This window comes from Hevea brasiliensis, chromosome 15, assembly GCF_030052815.1.
Source record: "Hevea brasiliensis isolate MT/VB/25A 57/8 chromosome 15, ASM3005281v1, whole genome shotgun sequence".
In the NCBI taxonomy this organism is placed as follows: domain Eukaryota; kingdom Viridiplantae; phylum Streptophyta; class Magnoliopsida; order Malpighiales; family Euphorbiaceae; genus Hevea; species Hevea brasiliensis.
This window is the reverse complement of record NC_079507.1, coordinates 59,134,745-59,149,960: the sequence shown is the minus strand read 5'-3', so window position 1 is coordinate 59,149,960 and position 15,216 is coordinate 59,134,745. Positions and strand designations below refer to the sequence as shown.

Genomic DNA, 15,216 nt, shown 5'->3' with positions numbered 1-15,216 from the left:
ACCGAATGAAACATATCCTGTTATAATTAATGCATGTTTGACTGATATTGAGAATGAAAAATTGTTGAGAGTTTTGAGAGAATATATAAGAGTTTTGGGTTATGCAATTGATGATATAAAGGGAATTAGTCCAACAGTTTGTATGCATAGGATTTTCCTAGAGCCAAATAGTAAACCTTCCATTGAACATCAAAGAAGATTGAATCCTACAATGAAGGATGTTGTGAAAAAGGAAATCCTAAAATTACTAGTCTGGAATTATTTACCCCATTTCGATAAAGTGAGTGGGTTAGTCCTGTGCATGTTGTACTAAAAAGGTGGGGTGACAGTTGTTAAAAATGAGAATAATGAATTGATACCCACTAGAATCAAGTATGAGTTGGATAATGTGAATAGACTATATGAATTTGAACAATGCTACAAGAAAAGACCATTTTCCCCTTCCTTTTATGGATCAAATGTTAGAAAGATTAGCCAAGCATTCATTCTTTTGTTACTTAGATGGATATTCTGGTTTCTTTCAAATTCCAATACATCCTGATGACCAAGAAAAAACTACATTTACTTGTCCCTATGGCACCTTTGCATATCGAAGGATGCCATTCGGATTGTGTAATGCGCCTGGCACATTTCAAAGGTGCATGATGGCCATTTTTTCTGATTTTATTGAAGAAATTATGGAGGTCTTCATGGATGACTTTTCAGTATATGGCACTAATTTTGATTCATGCTTGATTAATTTGTCTAAAATCTTGCAGAGATGTGCTGATAATGATCTGGTGTTGAATTGGGAGAAATGCCACTTTATGGTCCAAGAGGGAATCGTTTTAGGGCATTTGATCTCAAATAGGGGAATTGAAGTGGATAGAGCTAAAATAGAAATTATTGAAAAAATGCCACCTCCAACCACTGTCAAAGGAGTGCGGAGTTTCCTTGGACATGCCGGATTTTACCGGCGATTTATTCAGGATTTTTCTAAACTTGCTAAACCCTTAACAAATCTTTTGAATCATGATGTTAAATTTGATTTTAATCAAGATTGTATGGTTGCTTTTTGCAGGTTGAAGACGACCTTAACAACAGCTCCTATCATGCAACCCCCGGATTGGACTTTGCCCTTCGAAATTATGTGTGATGCAAGTTTCTTTTGTTGAGCCGCCTTGGCCAGCGGAAAGATAGAAAACCTTATGCCATTTACTATGCAAGCCGAACCCTAGATGAAGCTCAAGTCAATTACGCTACAATTGAAAAGGAGCTCCTTGCGGTAGTATTTGCACTCAATAAATTTCGTTCTTATTTGGTCAACTCAAAGGTAATAGTTTTCACTGATCATGCAGCAATAAGGTATTTAATGAGCAAGAAAGAAGCTAAATCTAGGTTGATTAGATGGATTTTATTACTTCAAGAATTTGATTTGGAAATAAGAGATAAAAAGGGTGTTGAGAATGTGGTGGCTGACCACCTTTCTAGGATAAAAACTGAAAATAAAGATAATGAAATTGTGCCAATTGATGAGTTTTTCATGAATGAGCAGTTGTATGTGTTGAATTCTGCACTTCTATGGTTTGCTGATATTGTGAATTTCTTGTCTTGTGGTGTCTTGCCACCTGATTTGTCTTGGCAGCAAAAGAAAAGATTCTTGCATGATGTTAAATTTTATTCTTGGGAAGAACCTCTTTTGTTTAGAAGATGTAATGATGGAATAATTAGGAGATGTATACCAGAGGAAGAAATACATGATGTTATTTACCATTGTCATTCCTCTGAATATGGTGGTCATTTTAGTGTCTCAAAAACTGTTGAAAAAGTCTTAACATCAGGTTTCTATTGGCCTAATATGTTTAAACATGTGAGAGACTTTGTAAGCAAATGTGATAGGTGCCAAAGGGTAGGCAACATTTCCAAGAGAGATGAGATGCCCCAACAGTCCATATTAGAAGTTGAATTATTTGATGTGTGGGGAATTGATTTCATGGGGCCATTTCCATCTTCTTATGGGAATAAATATATCTTGGTAGGGGTGGACTATGTATCTAAATGGGTAGAAGCTATTGCTACACCTACCAATGATGCAAAAGTTGTGGTGAAATTTCTGAAAAAATTTGTTTTGACCAGGTTTGGTGCCCCACGTGCCATAATCAGTGGTGGTGGAAGCCATTTTTGCAACCACCAATTTGAAAAATTGATGAGAAAATATGGGGTAAAGCATAGGATTGCCACACCATATCACCCTCAAACAAATGGCCAAGTAGAAATCACAAATAGAGAAATCAAGCAAATCTTGGAGAAAATCCAATAAGTCCAGAAAAGATTGGTCCCTTAAATTAGATGACACTCTTTGGGCATATAGAACAACATTTAAAACCCCCATAGGAACTACACCTTATAGGTTAGTTTTTGGGAAATCATGCCATTTGCCCGTAGAGTTAGAACATAAAGCTTATTGGGCCATTAGAGCAATCAATTTTGATTTACAAGCTGCTGGACATAAAAGACTTTTGCAACTTGATGAATTAGAAGAATTGAGACTTGATGCTTATGAAAATGCTAGGATCTATAAAGAAAGAACTAAAAAATGGCATGATAAGCATATCAAGAAAAAGGACTTTAAAGAAGGAGATTTGGTTCTCTTATTCAATTCAAGGTTGAATTTTTTTCCAGGAAAATTAAAATCAAGGTGGTCGGGTCCATTCAAAATTGTGAAAGTTTTCCCTCATGGTGCTGTGGAAATTTTTGGTGAAAAATCAGGTAATTTCAAGGTAAATGGGCAAAGGTTGAGGCACTATTCAGTTGGTGAGCCAATTGAGAAGATAGCAACTTGCTATCTCTCTCATTCTCCATAACATCTTGAGTGAGTATGGTCAAGCTAAAGACCTAAACTTAGCATTTTTGTGCATAACTCATAATTTTTTTTTATTGATTCTTTATTTCTTTCATATATATGTTTGTTTTAAGTTTTTTCTATACTCCTTATTCAGAGTTTAACATTGTTCTAATTTCCTTGTGCAGATGGGATACAATGCATTGCAAGCAAATGAGCATAAAAAAAAAAAAAACATTTCATGTCTTTAATTTCGTTGCTTAATTAATTCGTATTTTGAACTTATTTAGTTAATATTTTGCTTGTGTTGTTTTTCTTTTACTTGAACCATTTACTGATTCCGTTTTTTTTAGTTCCTCATAACATACATTTTTTTCTTTTATGTCTTTAGTACATTGCTCACTTGCTTTAATATGCTCCTTCAGAATTTACACTTGATGGCTATATTTTGGAGCTTAACTTCCTATTTCAACTTTTTAAGTTTAATTGATTTAATGGATTCCATTGCACTGTTTCTTTTGCAATGAGTGCAGCAGCTGTCCAAATTTTATCTAATTAAATTGGCTGCACTTCAATGAGGTAACACTTCTTATCTCAGCTTGTGTCACTTTCAACACAAGTTGTGCTATCGCTTATGCAATAGGGTAATAATTCTTTATGCACATATGAGCTACCCATTTCTTTATGCACATAATTATCCCATTCCTTGCACTCTTTTAACATTGAGGACAATGTTCATTCTGAGTATGGGGAAGAGGGTAAATTTTTTGCAAAAATTACTTTTTCCTTTTTCACTTGCATATAGTGACATACTCATTCATTACTTCATACTTGTACATATTCACGTACATACACTGCATATAGCTTCATATACTTAGTTATGCATACTTAGTTACATATAGGTTGACTTTACATTTACACTCATGCATTTTATTCATTCATTTAAAATTTTTGAATTTTTAAACCAGTCTTTGAATTCCATAAGCCACTTATTCAAGCAATCCAACTTGCCTTTAGATGGTTAGTGGAATGAAAGTTCCAGCTGGGTACAAAGTCTTAAGCATTATTCTTTCTCTTACTTAATAGCTGAAAATTAATACATTCATCTAGGTATGCAGATTCTGATTAGTTATTTTGAGTTTTGAGTGTCTGGATAAGCCTTTAAGGAAGAAAATGGTCATTGTCGTCTCACCATTCCTAGAACAAGCATCTTAGATCTTTCAAAGCGAAATTTTTAACTTGCATTTGATAAGAATATGATTTAGGCATTTCTTCATATTTTAAACCTCACATTTAGCCTTAACCTACCTTAATTTCATTTCAACCCTTGTAAACCCCCTTGAACCTTAATTCCCTAATTTCTTTGAAACCCAAGTCATTTACCTAGCCATTAAACCTAAACACTACCACCTATCTATGAGAATAATATTTTAGCAATTAAGTGCATAAAAAATGATAATGATATAAAAATAAAAAAAAAATAAAAAAAAAATGGAGGATTGAAACATCTTGAAAAGTGCTAGAGTAATTGTGAAAAGTTGAAAAGGTCACCAAAATATCCCAAAGGTAATTTTGGGTGTGACATGAAATAGGGACACATACAAAATAAAAAAAATATATTATAAAAGTAGTCCCTTTATTGTGTTAGCACTTAAGATTCATTGTGAATTTCTTTCCTCTTGATAAAAAAAAATTACTAAAAAAAAAAAAAAATGGATGCACTTTGAGTTTCATGATTAATATTATTCTCATATTTTGTTTACCTTATTCCCTTTCTTTGTTAACCACAATTTTACCCTATTTGACCCCATTACAACCCTTAAAAAGACCTAATGATTCTTTGAAAAATGCTTGTTACATTAGTAGAGTTAGATCTTTTATGCTTGCATATGGGTTTGGCAATATAATCTTCCATACATTACTCACCATCTATTTGAGACACATTGGCTATCTATTTCATTTAGGTTTGTTTTGGCACAATTGACTCTTGTAGCTGGTTGGTATTTGTTGCTTGGGTTGATTGGTTAATTCTTAGCTATTCTGTAATTGTTGAGAGTGCTTGCTTCATTCTTTGTGCTTTTGCTGGTGGGAACTTGGAATGTTGGTGGCTAGAGGTAAGTTGGTGGTTTGGATTAGTGAATTTTGTGTTTTCAAAGACTGATTCTATTCCCTTCTAAATGAGTTTTAATGAAATTTTGCTTGAGGACAAGCAAGAGTTTGAGTATGGGGGAATTTGATGCATGCATTTTAGATCATCATTTAGGAGTAATTTTTGCACATAATTTACCCTTGTTCATAGCTATTATTATAGATATTAGTATATATTTAGTCAACTTTACAATTTTCACACTTCTTAGTTTAATTTTTGGAATTTATTTGTTTTGTAGGTTAAATTTGGAGAAATTTTGATGTATTTTGATCAGAGTAGCCATTTGGAGGAGATTAAAGTCGAATTGCAAAAATTTTGAAGTTGAGTAAAAAAATGGCCGAGAGCGACACAACCTGCAGCACAACTGAATTAGCTTATGTCGCAGCTTGTGTCGATCGTCAGATATTCACGCCGAGAGCGACACAACCCGCAACACAACCCACGACACAACTGACTCGGCTTATGTCATTTTTACTGGAAATAATTGACGTGGCATTTCCGTTACTCCAGCTTTTTACCTCACTTTCTCTGGAACCTTCCCCCTTTTACCCATTCTAGGGCAGACCCTTAGCCTATATAAAGCCTCATTTTATCATTTTCTTTCCATAGAGAGCAAGGGAGGCAATTTCGGAAAAGTTAGAAAGAGAGAAGGAGGAGCACCTTCTGCATTTTCTTCCAGCAGCAGCAAGGATCACGTTTCTGCACTTTTCTGCAGCAGATCCTTCTGCAATTTGCTGGGTTTTTCTACCCCTTTAGCTTACATTTCCATTATTTCTTCATTTCTTCATTTGGGTTTGTCTTTAAACAATGATTTGTGAGTAGTTTATTGAGATTCTAGAGATGGGTTTGTAAATATTGATTTGTATTGTGGTTTTGAACTGATTTAGCCATTTAAATGGGATTTGTTACATTTTGATTTATTGCTTGTGAGCTTGTTGCCTTGCTTGATGAATGGGCCCTCATTAAGTTAAGCTTTAATCCTTAATAGATGGACTGAAAAGTGAATATTAGAGATAGATAATCTTGCAATAAACTTTATTTTCTTGGTGTTAGAGATAAGCTAAGAGGATTAAGGGGAACTTTCCAAAAATCAATTAGAGCTTTGAATGGGTTTTTGTTAGGTTTGAAATACCGTGAAAACAGGGTTTGATTTAATGAAAACCAACTTTGAAATGCTTGAAAAAGGTTTCAAAAATTTAAGAATTGATTTCCCTCAAAATTGCAATTCTCATGTGTTTGGCTAAATTAAGGATAAACCACATGCAAACAATATTAAAAATCCAATCTCTAGAATCAATTTAATCTTCATTGAATTTAGATTTAAATCCTCCAAATATCATAAATAGCAATTTCAATTTAAATCCAATTTAAATTTAAATCCAATCTCTAGAATCACTTTATTTTTATTTTTATTGAATTTAGATTTAAATCCTCCAAATCTCATAAATAGCAATTTCAATTTAAATTTTGGTAATCTAGTTTAATTAATTGTTAATTGTTTGATTTAGCATTAATTCCTTAAATACCAATTTTAATTCCAAATTTCATTTTATATCTTTAATTTTTGTCTTAATTTGAAATTTCATTTTACATATTTAATTTTTGTCATTCTAATTAGCTTATACTTTTATTTCCAATTTAAGCACAATTCCCTGTGGGATCGATATCATTTTTTTTAAAACTATACTACTGTGACCCGTGCACTTGCGGACACACCGTATCATTAGTATTCGTGAAGGCTTCTGCTCAGATTGGAACTTGTTCCATCTACTGTGATACCCATGGAATTCTCCTGTTAGTATCATGGTGGTGGAATGAGGCCTTGTTGTATACAGTAGGAACAATTTGGGAACCTTTGAGCTTTTAGAACTCGAGCTAAACTATCACAATAACTGAAAGCCATAGCAAACTACCTCGTAAGATTGAACTATCCAATTAGATAGTACTTACCCGGTATTAGGATTTTCCCTATTCGTAGGATAAAAGGGACATAATTGCTCTTGCTCCACTCCCTCGTTTACTTTTTAATTTTCTTATGTAATTTAAAGGTAATTTTGAATTATATTGATAAGATAATCTGCGCACCTTCCTACCTTGATAGGTGTAAAGATATCATCACCTTAATTCAAAATTACCTAAGTTTATTCTGCTGACCTACTTTCTACAGGTATTATAATCTGGAGTCTGTAAAAGATAAACAGAAACTTTAAAATGGCATCCTCGAGTCAATCAACTGAAGGAGTTTCAAGGCAAGAACAGAATGCTAAACAATGGTCTAGACTAATTCATTATTCAAAGTCCCTACAGATTGATGACATTGGGGCAGACATTTGCCCATTACCTCCATTTGATCCAAGTAAGGTTGAGGTTAGAATGACTGGTCTTGAGGATTTATCCAACAGTTGGAAATCACTTCCCGATCATGTCAAAGTAAAGTTTGAGAAAAAGTATGGGAGGATTGCAACTTTGATACGAGTCAGAGTACAAGTTCCTGCATTAAAAGCCATGCTATCAACTTGGAATCCCAGGCATAGGGTGTTCTCCTTCAGCGATATTGATACAATTCCCACTATATAGGAATATCAGGCATTGTTAGAAATCCCTTATGTGGCGCAGAATCAGATTTATCTATACCTCGAGCATAGGTATACCTGGAAATGGTTCGAGCATATACTTGGAATCTCTGTAGAGGAAGCAAAGGCAAAGGAAACCATCAAAGGAAGCACACATGGGTGGTATTGGACTTACATAAAAAGGCATTTGGATCTGCATATTCAGAGCAAGCAATGGGAGTACGCTTCATTAGCACTAGCTTTGGGAATTTACGGCCTGATCTTATTTCCTAGGCCTTTGGGAGTTATAACTTACAACGTCACGGAGTTGTTTTGGGTGGTAGAGAAGCAAAATGTCAACCCAATACCTACCATCCTCTCGAAGACCTTTTTGACTCTAACGTATTGCCGACGACAGGGTAAGGGAACCATCAAGTGTTGTTCCCAATTGCTACATCTTTGGATCCTCAGCCATATCTATCTTTTGGAAACTAAGGGATTAACCTAGTATCCCGACCAGCCTCTCATCGAAAAGATGGCTAAATTGGCAATAAGTCCGAGGAATGAACTACAATGGCAAGAGCAGATTCTAAGCTTCAACAATCACAACTATTGCTGGAGGAAGTTGTGGCCTATGGGCTAGCCCATTTTGTTCAGTACAGAGGATAATCACTTGGTACTTTTGATAGGATTGACCGGGTGCACAAGTTACATTACAGCTTTGGTAATGAGGCAATTCGGTTCAACCTAATTCACGCCCAATGTTGAAGGGTTTCATTAAACTCATTTATATCATGAACCCGGCAGAGAGGAAGAATTGAAAGCATTTCGTAAATCCTGGGAAAAGGTCACCTTGATTGAACGATCACCTAAAGGGCCAAGCACCACAGAAAATTATCTCAGATGGATAAAAAGCAGAGACTAGGGATATCAAGTTTTCGAACTAGCAGAGTCTAAGGGAAGCACATCTCATCGAGAAGTTCTTTCAGAAGAAGTTAGTGCCAAGTTGGTCAGCTCTCTACAGAATTCGAGAACCAAGAACCAGCAATTGCAAGAACGTATAAGGCAGTTAAAAGACCAACAGCAAATCCTGAAAAAGGAGGTAAAAAGGCTCAGGGCAGAAGTGATAGCAGGAAAAGCGAAATTTGAGGGACAAGAAGTACAGTGGGAGAAAGAAAAGACCTTGCTTCAAAGCGCAGTGAGAGAGGCAGGAGTCCAGAATGGCAAATTACAGGAAAAACTAGAATATCAGGAAATACTTATGGAAAAATATAAATAGGAAAACAAAAAGAAGAAGCTTGAATTGAAGGAGCAGGCACAACTTATTAATGATATTTTGAAAGAATGTGCCAAAGAAAGGAAAGAAAAGGAAAGGCAAGCAACCCTTCATCAAGAGCTGAGAGAAAATGTCGACCAATTAGAAAGAATGATAGTACAAGGGAAACAAGAACTGCTACCAGAATCTGAGTACTCCTTGAAGACATTCAATCCTGCCAGATAAGAAGAAAGACTCTATGAGTACCTCAAAAGATGTCATTGTATTTTAAAAAGTCTTCCTGAACCTAGGCAATAGCAAGAATGCTATGTATAAACAGATTGTTAATAAATTATTTGAACCATGTTTAGCAAAATATGAATGAATAGTGTAACTCCCGTGAGAACTATCCTCGTTAGGGTTATATGAAAAGACGAATGCATTATATGGACAAGTATCATAGACATGCATACGATCCCGTTATTCACTGTTGGACTATTGAGTGATGCCATGATAAAGCTGACACAATTCACCTTCTGCAGACTCTATTTTGGCAGTTATCTGCCACCGTATCCTTTATCTAGTTAGGATCTTTAACTATAATAGAATTTAAAACTAATAAAAAAAACTTTCCATAGGAAATCAACATTGCTCCAAACAAAGCACACCCGATCGAGCAAGCAGTTCAACCAAAAAGAGTTTACTTAACAAGGTCCTAGACAAAGAAGATAATGAAAGATCAGGAACAAGTACAGAACCTACAAGGACAAGTTTTGAAATTGAGAGACCAAGTCTCAAAGTTGATGAAACTAATGAGGGAGATGTCCCAGAGTAAAGAAATCATTTGACCTACACCATAACAAAATCTACCAATAATTCTCCTACTCGCAACGACGGTTGATTCCCATCAAGCTTTAAACTCTTTCACCTTTTAGGCTCCTATTCCTGATCTGACAATCACTGTCAGTCCAACATTCCCAAATAATGACTTACCCGTTTTTTTATCATCCGGCTGTCTCAAATGCCAAATTTCACCCTTCCATACCAATCCCTTCAGTTTACCCTGCAACTAATTTTCCAACTAGAGGCATGACTTATGTAGCAGGGGGTAAAAATAAAGAAAAGGAAAATGAGAAGTTGTTTGCTCTAGAGGAAAGACTAAGAGCTATAGAAGGTCTGAACATGTATGGCTCATTTGATGTATCTTCACTGAAATTGGTATCAGATGTAGTAGTACCACCTAAATTTAAAGTCCCGGATTTTGACAAGTATACCAGAAATTCAGATCTCTGCATCCATTTGGCCACTTACATAGCCAAAATGTCCGCCCTCACGGAAGATGACAGACTTCTAGTCCATTTCTTTCATGAAAGCCTCTCCGGGGCAACTTTACGATGGTGCATACAGTTAGATAGGAGTAAACTATGCTCCTGGAAAGATTTGGCTGATGCTTTTCTCAAGTAGTACAAATTCAATTGCGATGTCGCCTCGACACGAAGAGACCTTCAAAATCTGGTACAGAAGGAGAAGGAGAGCTTTAAGGAATATGCACAGAGATGGAGAGAGAAGGCAGCTGAGGTATATGCTCTGATTACTAATAATGAGCTTTGCTCTCTATTCATTGAAACCCTGAAGGCCCCGTATTTCAATTTAATGATCGAAAATACGTCCAATAGCTTTTTCAACATTATCCAAGCCGGCGAAATGATTGAAGATAACCTCAGGTTAGGAAGGTTGCAGGAGTTAACTGGAGAAAACTCTGCAAAGAAAACCGCCAGTTTCGGGAAAAAAAGGAAGGTGATGTACACTCTATCATCAGACAAGCTCAACCACCACTCCCTTAAAATAACTTTCGACCATACCCTCCAATTCAAGGTCCAATGATAGCAAATGTTCTGCCCCATTTTTCAAATTATCCTCACCCTCGCCCACAATATCTACCTTAAGCTGCTTACCACCCCAAACCGCCTGCTTAACCTATTCAATTAAGACCACCTGCTCCTCAAACCAACCCAAGACCACTAAGGAGTCCTGATCCACCTCTCCCCCTTCCGCTGAGTGAAATCTACCGATACCTATTAGGTATAAATCACATAGCGCCCATTCCCCTTGGCCCAGTTCAGCCACCATATCCTAAGTGGTATGATGCTAATGCCTGATACGAATATCATGGTGGGGTGGTGGGGCATTCAACTGATAATTGTGGAGCTCTTCGGGGGAGGGTACAGGCTCTGATCAGAAATGAATGGTTAAAAATTAAAGGAAATAGCTCTCTTCAAACCCATTACCTAATCATGATATAGGGAATGGCGTGAATGTGATAGAACCTTGGGATGAAAGATCAATCTTGGAGGTAAATCAACTGATTCCGCATTTTAATGAGATTTTTGCAATCGCGGTAAGAGAGGGATATGTATGCCCTCAGGGATTTGGGTTGCGAAGTGATCAGCATAATTCAGGATGCCCTTACCATGGAGGAGCGGCCGATCATGGGTTGCACAACTGTGATGAATTCAGGCAGGAAGTTCGAAAAATGCTATCACTCAGAATTTTGAGATGTCAGCAGAGGTCAAGGATAGAAGATGAAGTGAACACAACCAGATTTGGCCGAGATACCTCTACCCCCAATCCAAGAATAGTCTTTTCTGCTCCTAACACACCAATACCACTAGTACCACCAATAACGATCATCCGAACTCCACCTCAACTCCCAGTCACTAATACCCATACAGTGCCTTGGAACTACAACCTCCAAGTATTTACTCAGAGCGCATCCAACAGCACTTTAATTCCTACCCTTAACTATACCTACACTCAACCCATCACCTCTTCTAAGCCATGCTTCACCCCACACGAGCATTTCAAGATGACCTATACTAGGCCCTCTAACAATACTACTCCTCAACCAAAGCCAAAACCTGTCACAACCAGTAACTCGTTCCCACAAGATTAGGAAGTAGAATTTATAAGCAGGAGAGGGAGATGTTACGGAAATGATGAAGCAGAAAAGAAGAAGGAGAAAGTAAAAATGGGAGAGTCATAAGAAAATATGGAGTAAGGGGCTGTAAGGGTTGAGAAAGGGGAATCTAGTGAAAAGAAAGAAGAAGAGGAACTACTACTGCAGATCATGAAACAAAGTGAATATGACATCATCGAGCAGTTAAGAAAGACACCCGCTCGAATTTCCTTGCTGTCATTGATATTGAGCTCGGAAATGCATTGCCATGCCTTACAAAAAGTTCTGGACCAGGCCTTTGCGACCCCCAATATCACACCAGGGCAATTTGAGAAGATAGTGGGGCAAATTCAGGCGTCCAATTTTTTCACTTTCTCGAAAGATGAAGTAGACCCGGCTAGCTTGAAGCATACCAGCTCTGCATGTAACAGTTAAGTGTAAAGGGTGCATAGTCGCTAAAGTTCTGATTGATAATGAATCTGCCCTCAATGTTTTGCCTAATGTCACCTTGGCAAAACTACCTGTTGATCCATCAGCCGTATACCAAAGTGCCATGGTAGTAAGAGCCTTTGACGGTACAAAGAGAGAGGTACTAGGGGACATCGATTTGCCGCTTCAGATTGGGGCATGCACTTTTAACATCACATTCTAAGTAATGGATATTGAGCCAGCATACACCATGTTGTTGGGGAGACCTTGGATCCATTTGGTAAATGCAGTACCTTCAACTTTGCATCAGAGGATCAAGTGCATCAGAGGATCAAGTACATCATGAGCGGCAAAATCATCACAGTAAGAGGGGAGGAAGCCATGCTAGTCACTAAACCTCAATCGGTTCCTTATATAGAAACAACCGAAAGATCCTTGGAAAGTTCTTTCCAAGCACTAGAATTACAAGAAACTATCCCGAGGGATAAAGCAGCTACAGCAATGGTTGCAAAGGTAACGTTGAAAAGTGGCTATGAGAAGGGCAAGGGATTAGGCACCGCGTTATAGGGGATTGTCGAACCTATACCAGTTATTCAGAAGATCGGTCTCTTCGGCTTGGGATATGAAGAAGATGCTCTAGTAGATGAAAGATTCTGGATGAGGAATATGCTCAGGGATCAAAGGTTTGACAGAATATTTGGGAAAGTAAAAATTGTCCCAAAAATCATAGACGTTTTTACCAAACCAATCATTGAGAATCCAGAAGAAAGTGAAGAGTCTCCTTTAGAACCATCCATGGATGTCATACAACTAGACTCCATGTCCGAGGCGCTAATTTCACCAATCGCTGAAGGGCAAGAGCTTGATAATTCGGAAGCAGAAGATATCCCTGTGCTTAATCTCGAGTAAAGTACATTTTGTTATCGACACTTGATCATTTTGTCCATGGCGACAAGTGTAATGCTGTAAATAGACCCTTTTTTTATGATAGAAGTATTAATAAATTAATAGCACATTTTGTGTCCAATTCTCTTTTCCTTTTGCCATTAAAATCTATTTTTTTTAATATACTCCACTTTCATTTCTTCAGGACCATTAACCAATCCATACATAATAATTCAATTGACTCTGAAATTCCTTATGTTAACTTTGAAAGTCCCATAACTGCCATTGGTTCAAGTGATTCCGAAGAAGAGTCTGTAGAAGAACAGGGCGAAACAGATGTACCTTCCCTGGTGCCTTGTGGGGATGAAATGCACACCATAAATTTAGGGACTGAGGAAATGAAGAGGGAACTTAAGGTCATGAATAACAGAGAATTAGAGAGTATGATCAGTTTGCTCAAGGAATTCATTGATGTATTCTCATGGAGCTATGATGACATGCTAAGATTGGATCCTTAGATAGTAACGCATAAAATCCCTCTGATTCCTAGGGCGATTCCAGTGAAACAGAAATTGAAAAGAATGAACGCCGACACGCTGCTCAAAGTTAGGGATAAAGTCAAAAAGTAGTATAATGCTGGATTCCTAGAAATGGTGAAATACCCCCAATGGATAGCTAATGTTGTCCCTGTAATGAAGAAGGATGGAAGAGTAAGGGCATGCATTGATTACAGGGATCTCAATAAGGCAAGTTTGAAGGATGATTTTTCTCTCCCACATATAGATGTGCTGGTAAACAATGCTGCAGGGCTGGGAAGATGTTCATGTGTCAACGGGGCATCGGGGTATAACCAAATTCCTATGGATGAGGGGAACAAAGACAAAACTGCTATTATCACCCAGTGGGGGGTATTTTGCTATCGGGTGATGCCCTTTGGATTAAAGAATGTTGAAGCTACCTACCAATGCACCATGGTCACATTATTCCATGACATGATGCACAAGGAAGTAGAAGTATATGTGGATGATATGATCATCAAATCCAGATGGGCAGAAAGTCACGTACAGGTGTTGAGAAAGGTGTTCGAAAGGCTCAGGAAGTATCAACTGAAGCTGAACCTGGCTAAATGTGTATTTGGGGCCAGGTCTGGTAAGCTATTGAGATTCATAGTAAGCGAGAAAGGAATAAAAATGGATCCAGACAAAGTTCGAGCCATTCAAGAAATGCCATCCCCAAAGACAAGGGAGGTGCATAGTTTCCTAGGAAAACTAAACTACATTTTGAGATTCATCTCCAATCTCATTGCTAAAGCTGAGTCCATTTTTAAACTACTCAAGAAGAATAATACCGCCCAATGGGATCAAGTTTGTCAAGAGGCCTTTGAAAAAATTAAACGGTACCTGTCAAATCCACCAATATTGGTTCCTCCAGTGACGGGAAGGCCGTTGATTTTATACATGGCAGTTCAACAAAGTTCAATGGGATGTGTGCTCCGACAACACGATGACGCGGGGAGAAAGGAAAGAGCCATTTACTTTCTACGCAACAAATTCAACGAATGCGAGTCGAAATACTCATTCCTAGAGAAAACTTGTTACGCATTGGCATGGACGGCAAATTGACTCAAGCATTACATGTTGAATCATAAAATATGGCTCATCTCTAGAATGGACCCAATCAAGTATGTATTTGAAAGACCGTTCGTGCCAGGGAGGATAGAAAAATGGCAGGTCATACTTTCTCAATATGACATTATCTACATGACCAGAAAGGCAGTGAAAGGAAACGTGATTGCTGATCTCCTAGCAGAAAACCCAATCAAGGATTATAAAGCCTTGGATTTCGAATTTCTCGATGAGTATGTTAATGAAGTCAGCAGTGATGACAAAGAACCGAATGACGTATGGGAAATATATTTCAACGGAACAGTCAATTTGTCCGGTAATGGGATTGGGGCATTTTTGATATCCCCAGATGGAAAACATTTCCCAATAGCTATCAAGCTAAGGTTCAACTGCACCAACAACGTTACAGAGTATGAAGCCTGTGTGATGGGTTTGCAGGTTGCCATCAAAATGAAAATTAAGAAATTAGAGGTGTACAGAGATTCAGCCTTGATCATATTTACCAAGTCAAAGGGGAATGGCAAACTAAAGATTCGAAACTGAT

General features: G+C 37.4%; 1 protein-coding gene across 1 annotated transcript; it reads left to right on the top strand.

The window, feature by feature from the left end:
• The first annotated feature begins 14,270 nt into the window (after positions 1 to 14,270).
• LOC131174076 (uncharacterized) lies at positions 14,271 to 14,669 on the top strand. The gene has a single exon (XM_058137123.1). It carries the CDS (start codon positions 14,271 to 14,273, stop codon positions 14,667 to 14,669), a length of 399 nt encoding a protein of 132 aa, XP_057993106.1.
• The last annotated feature ends 547 nt before the right edge of the window (positions 14,670 to 15,216 follow it).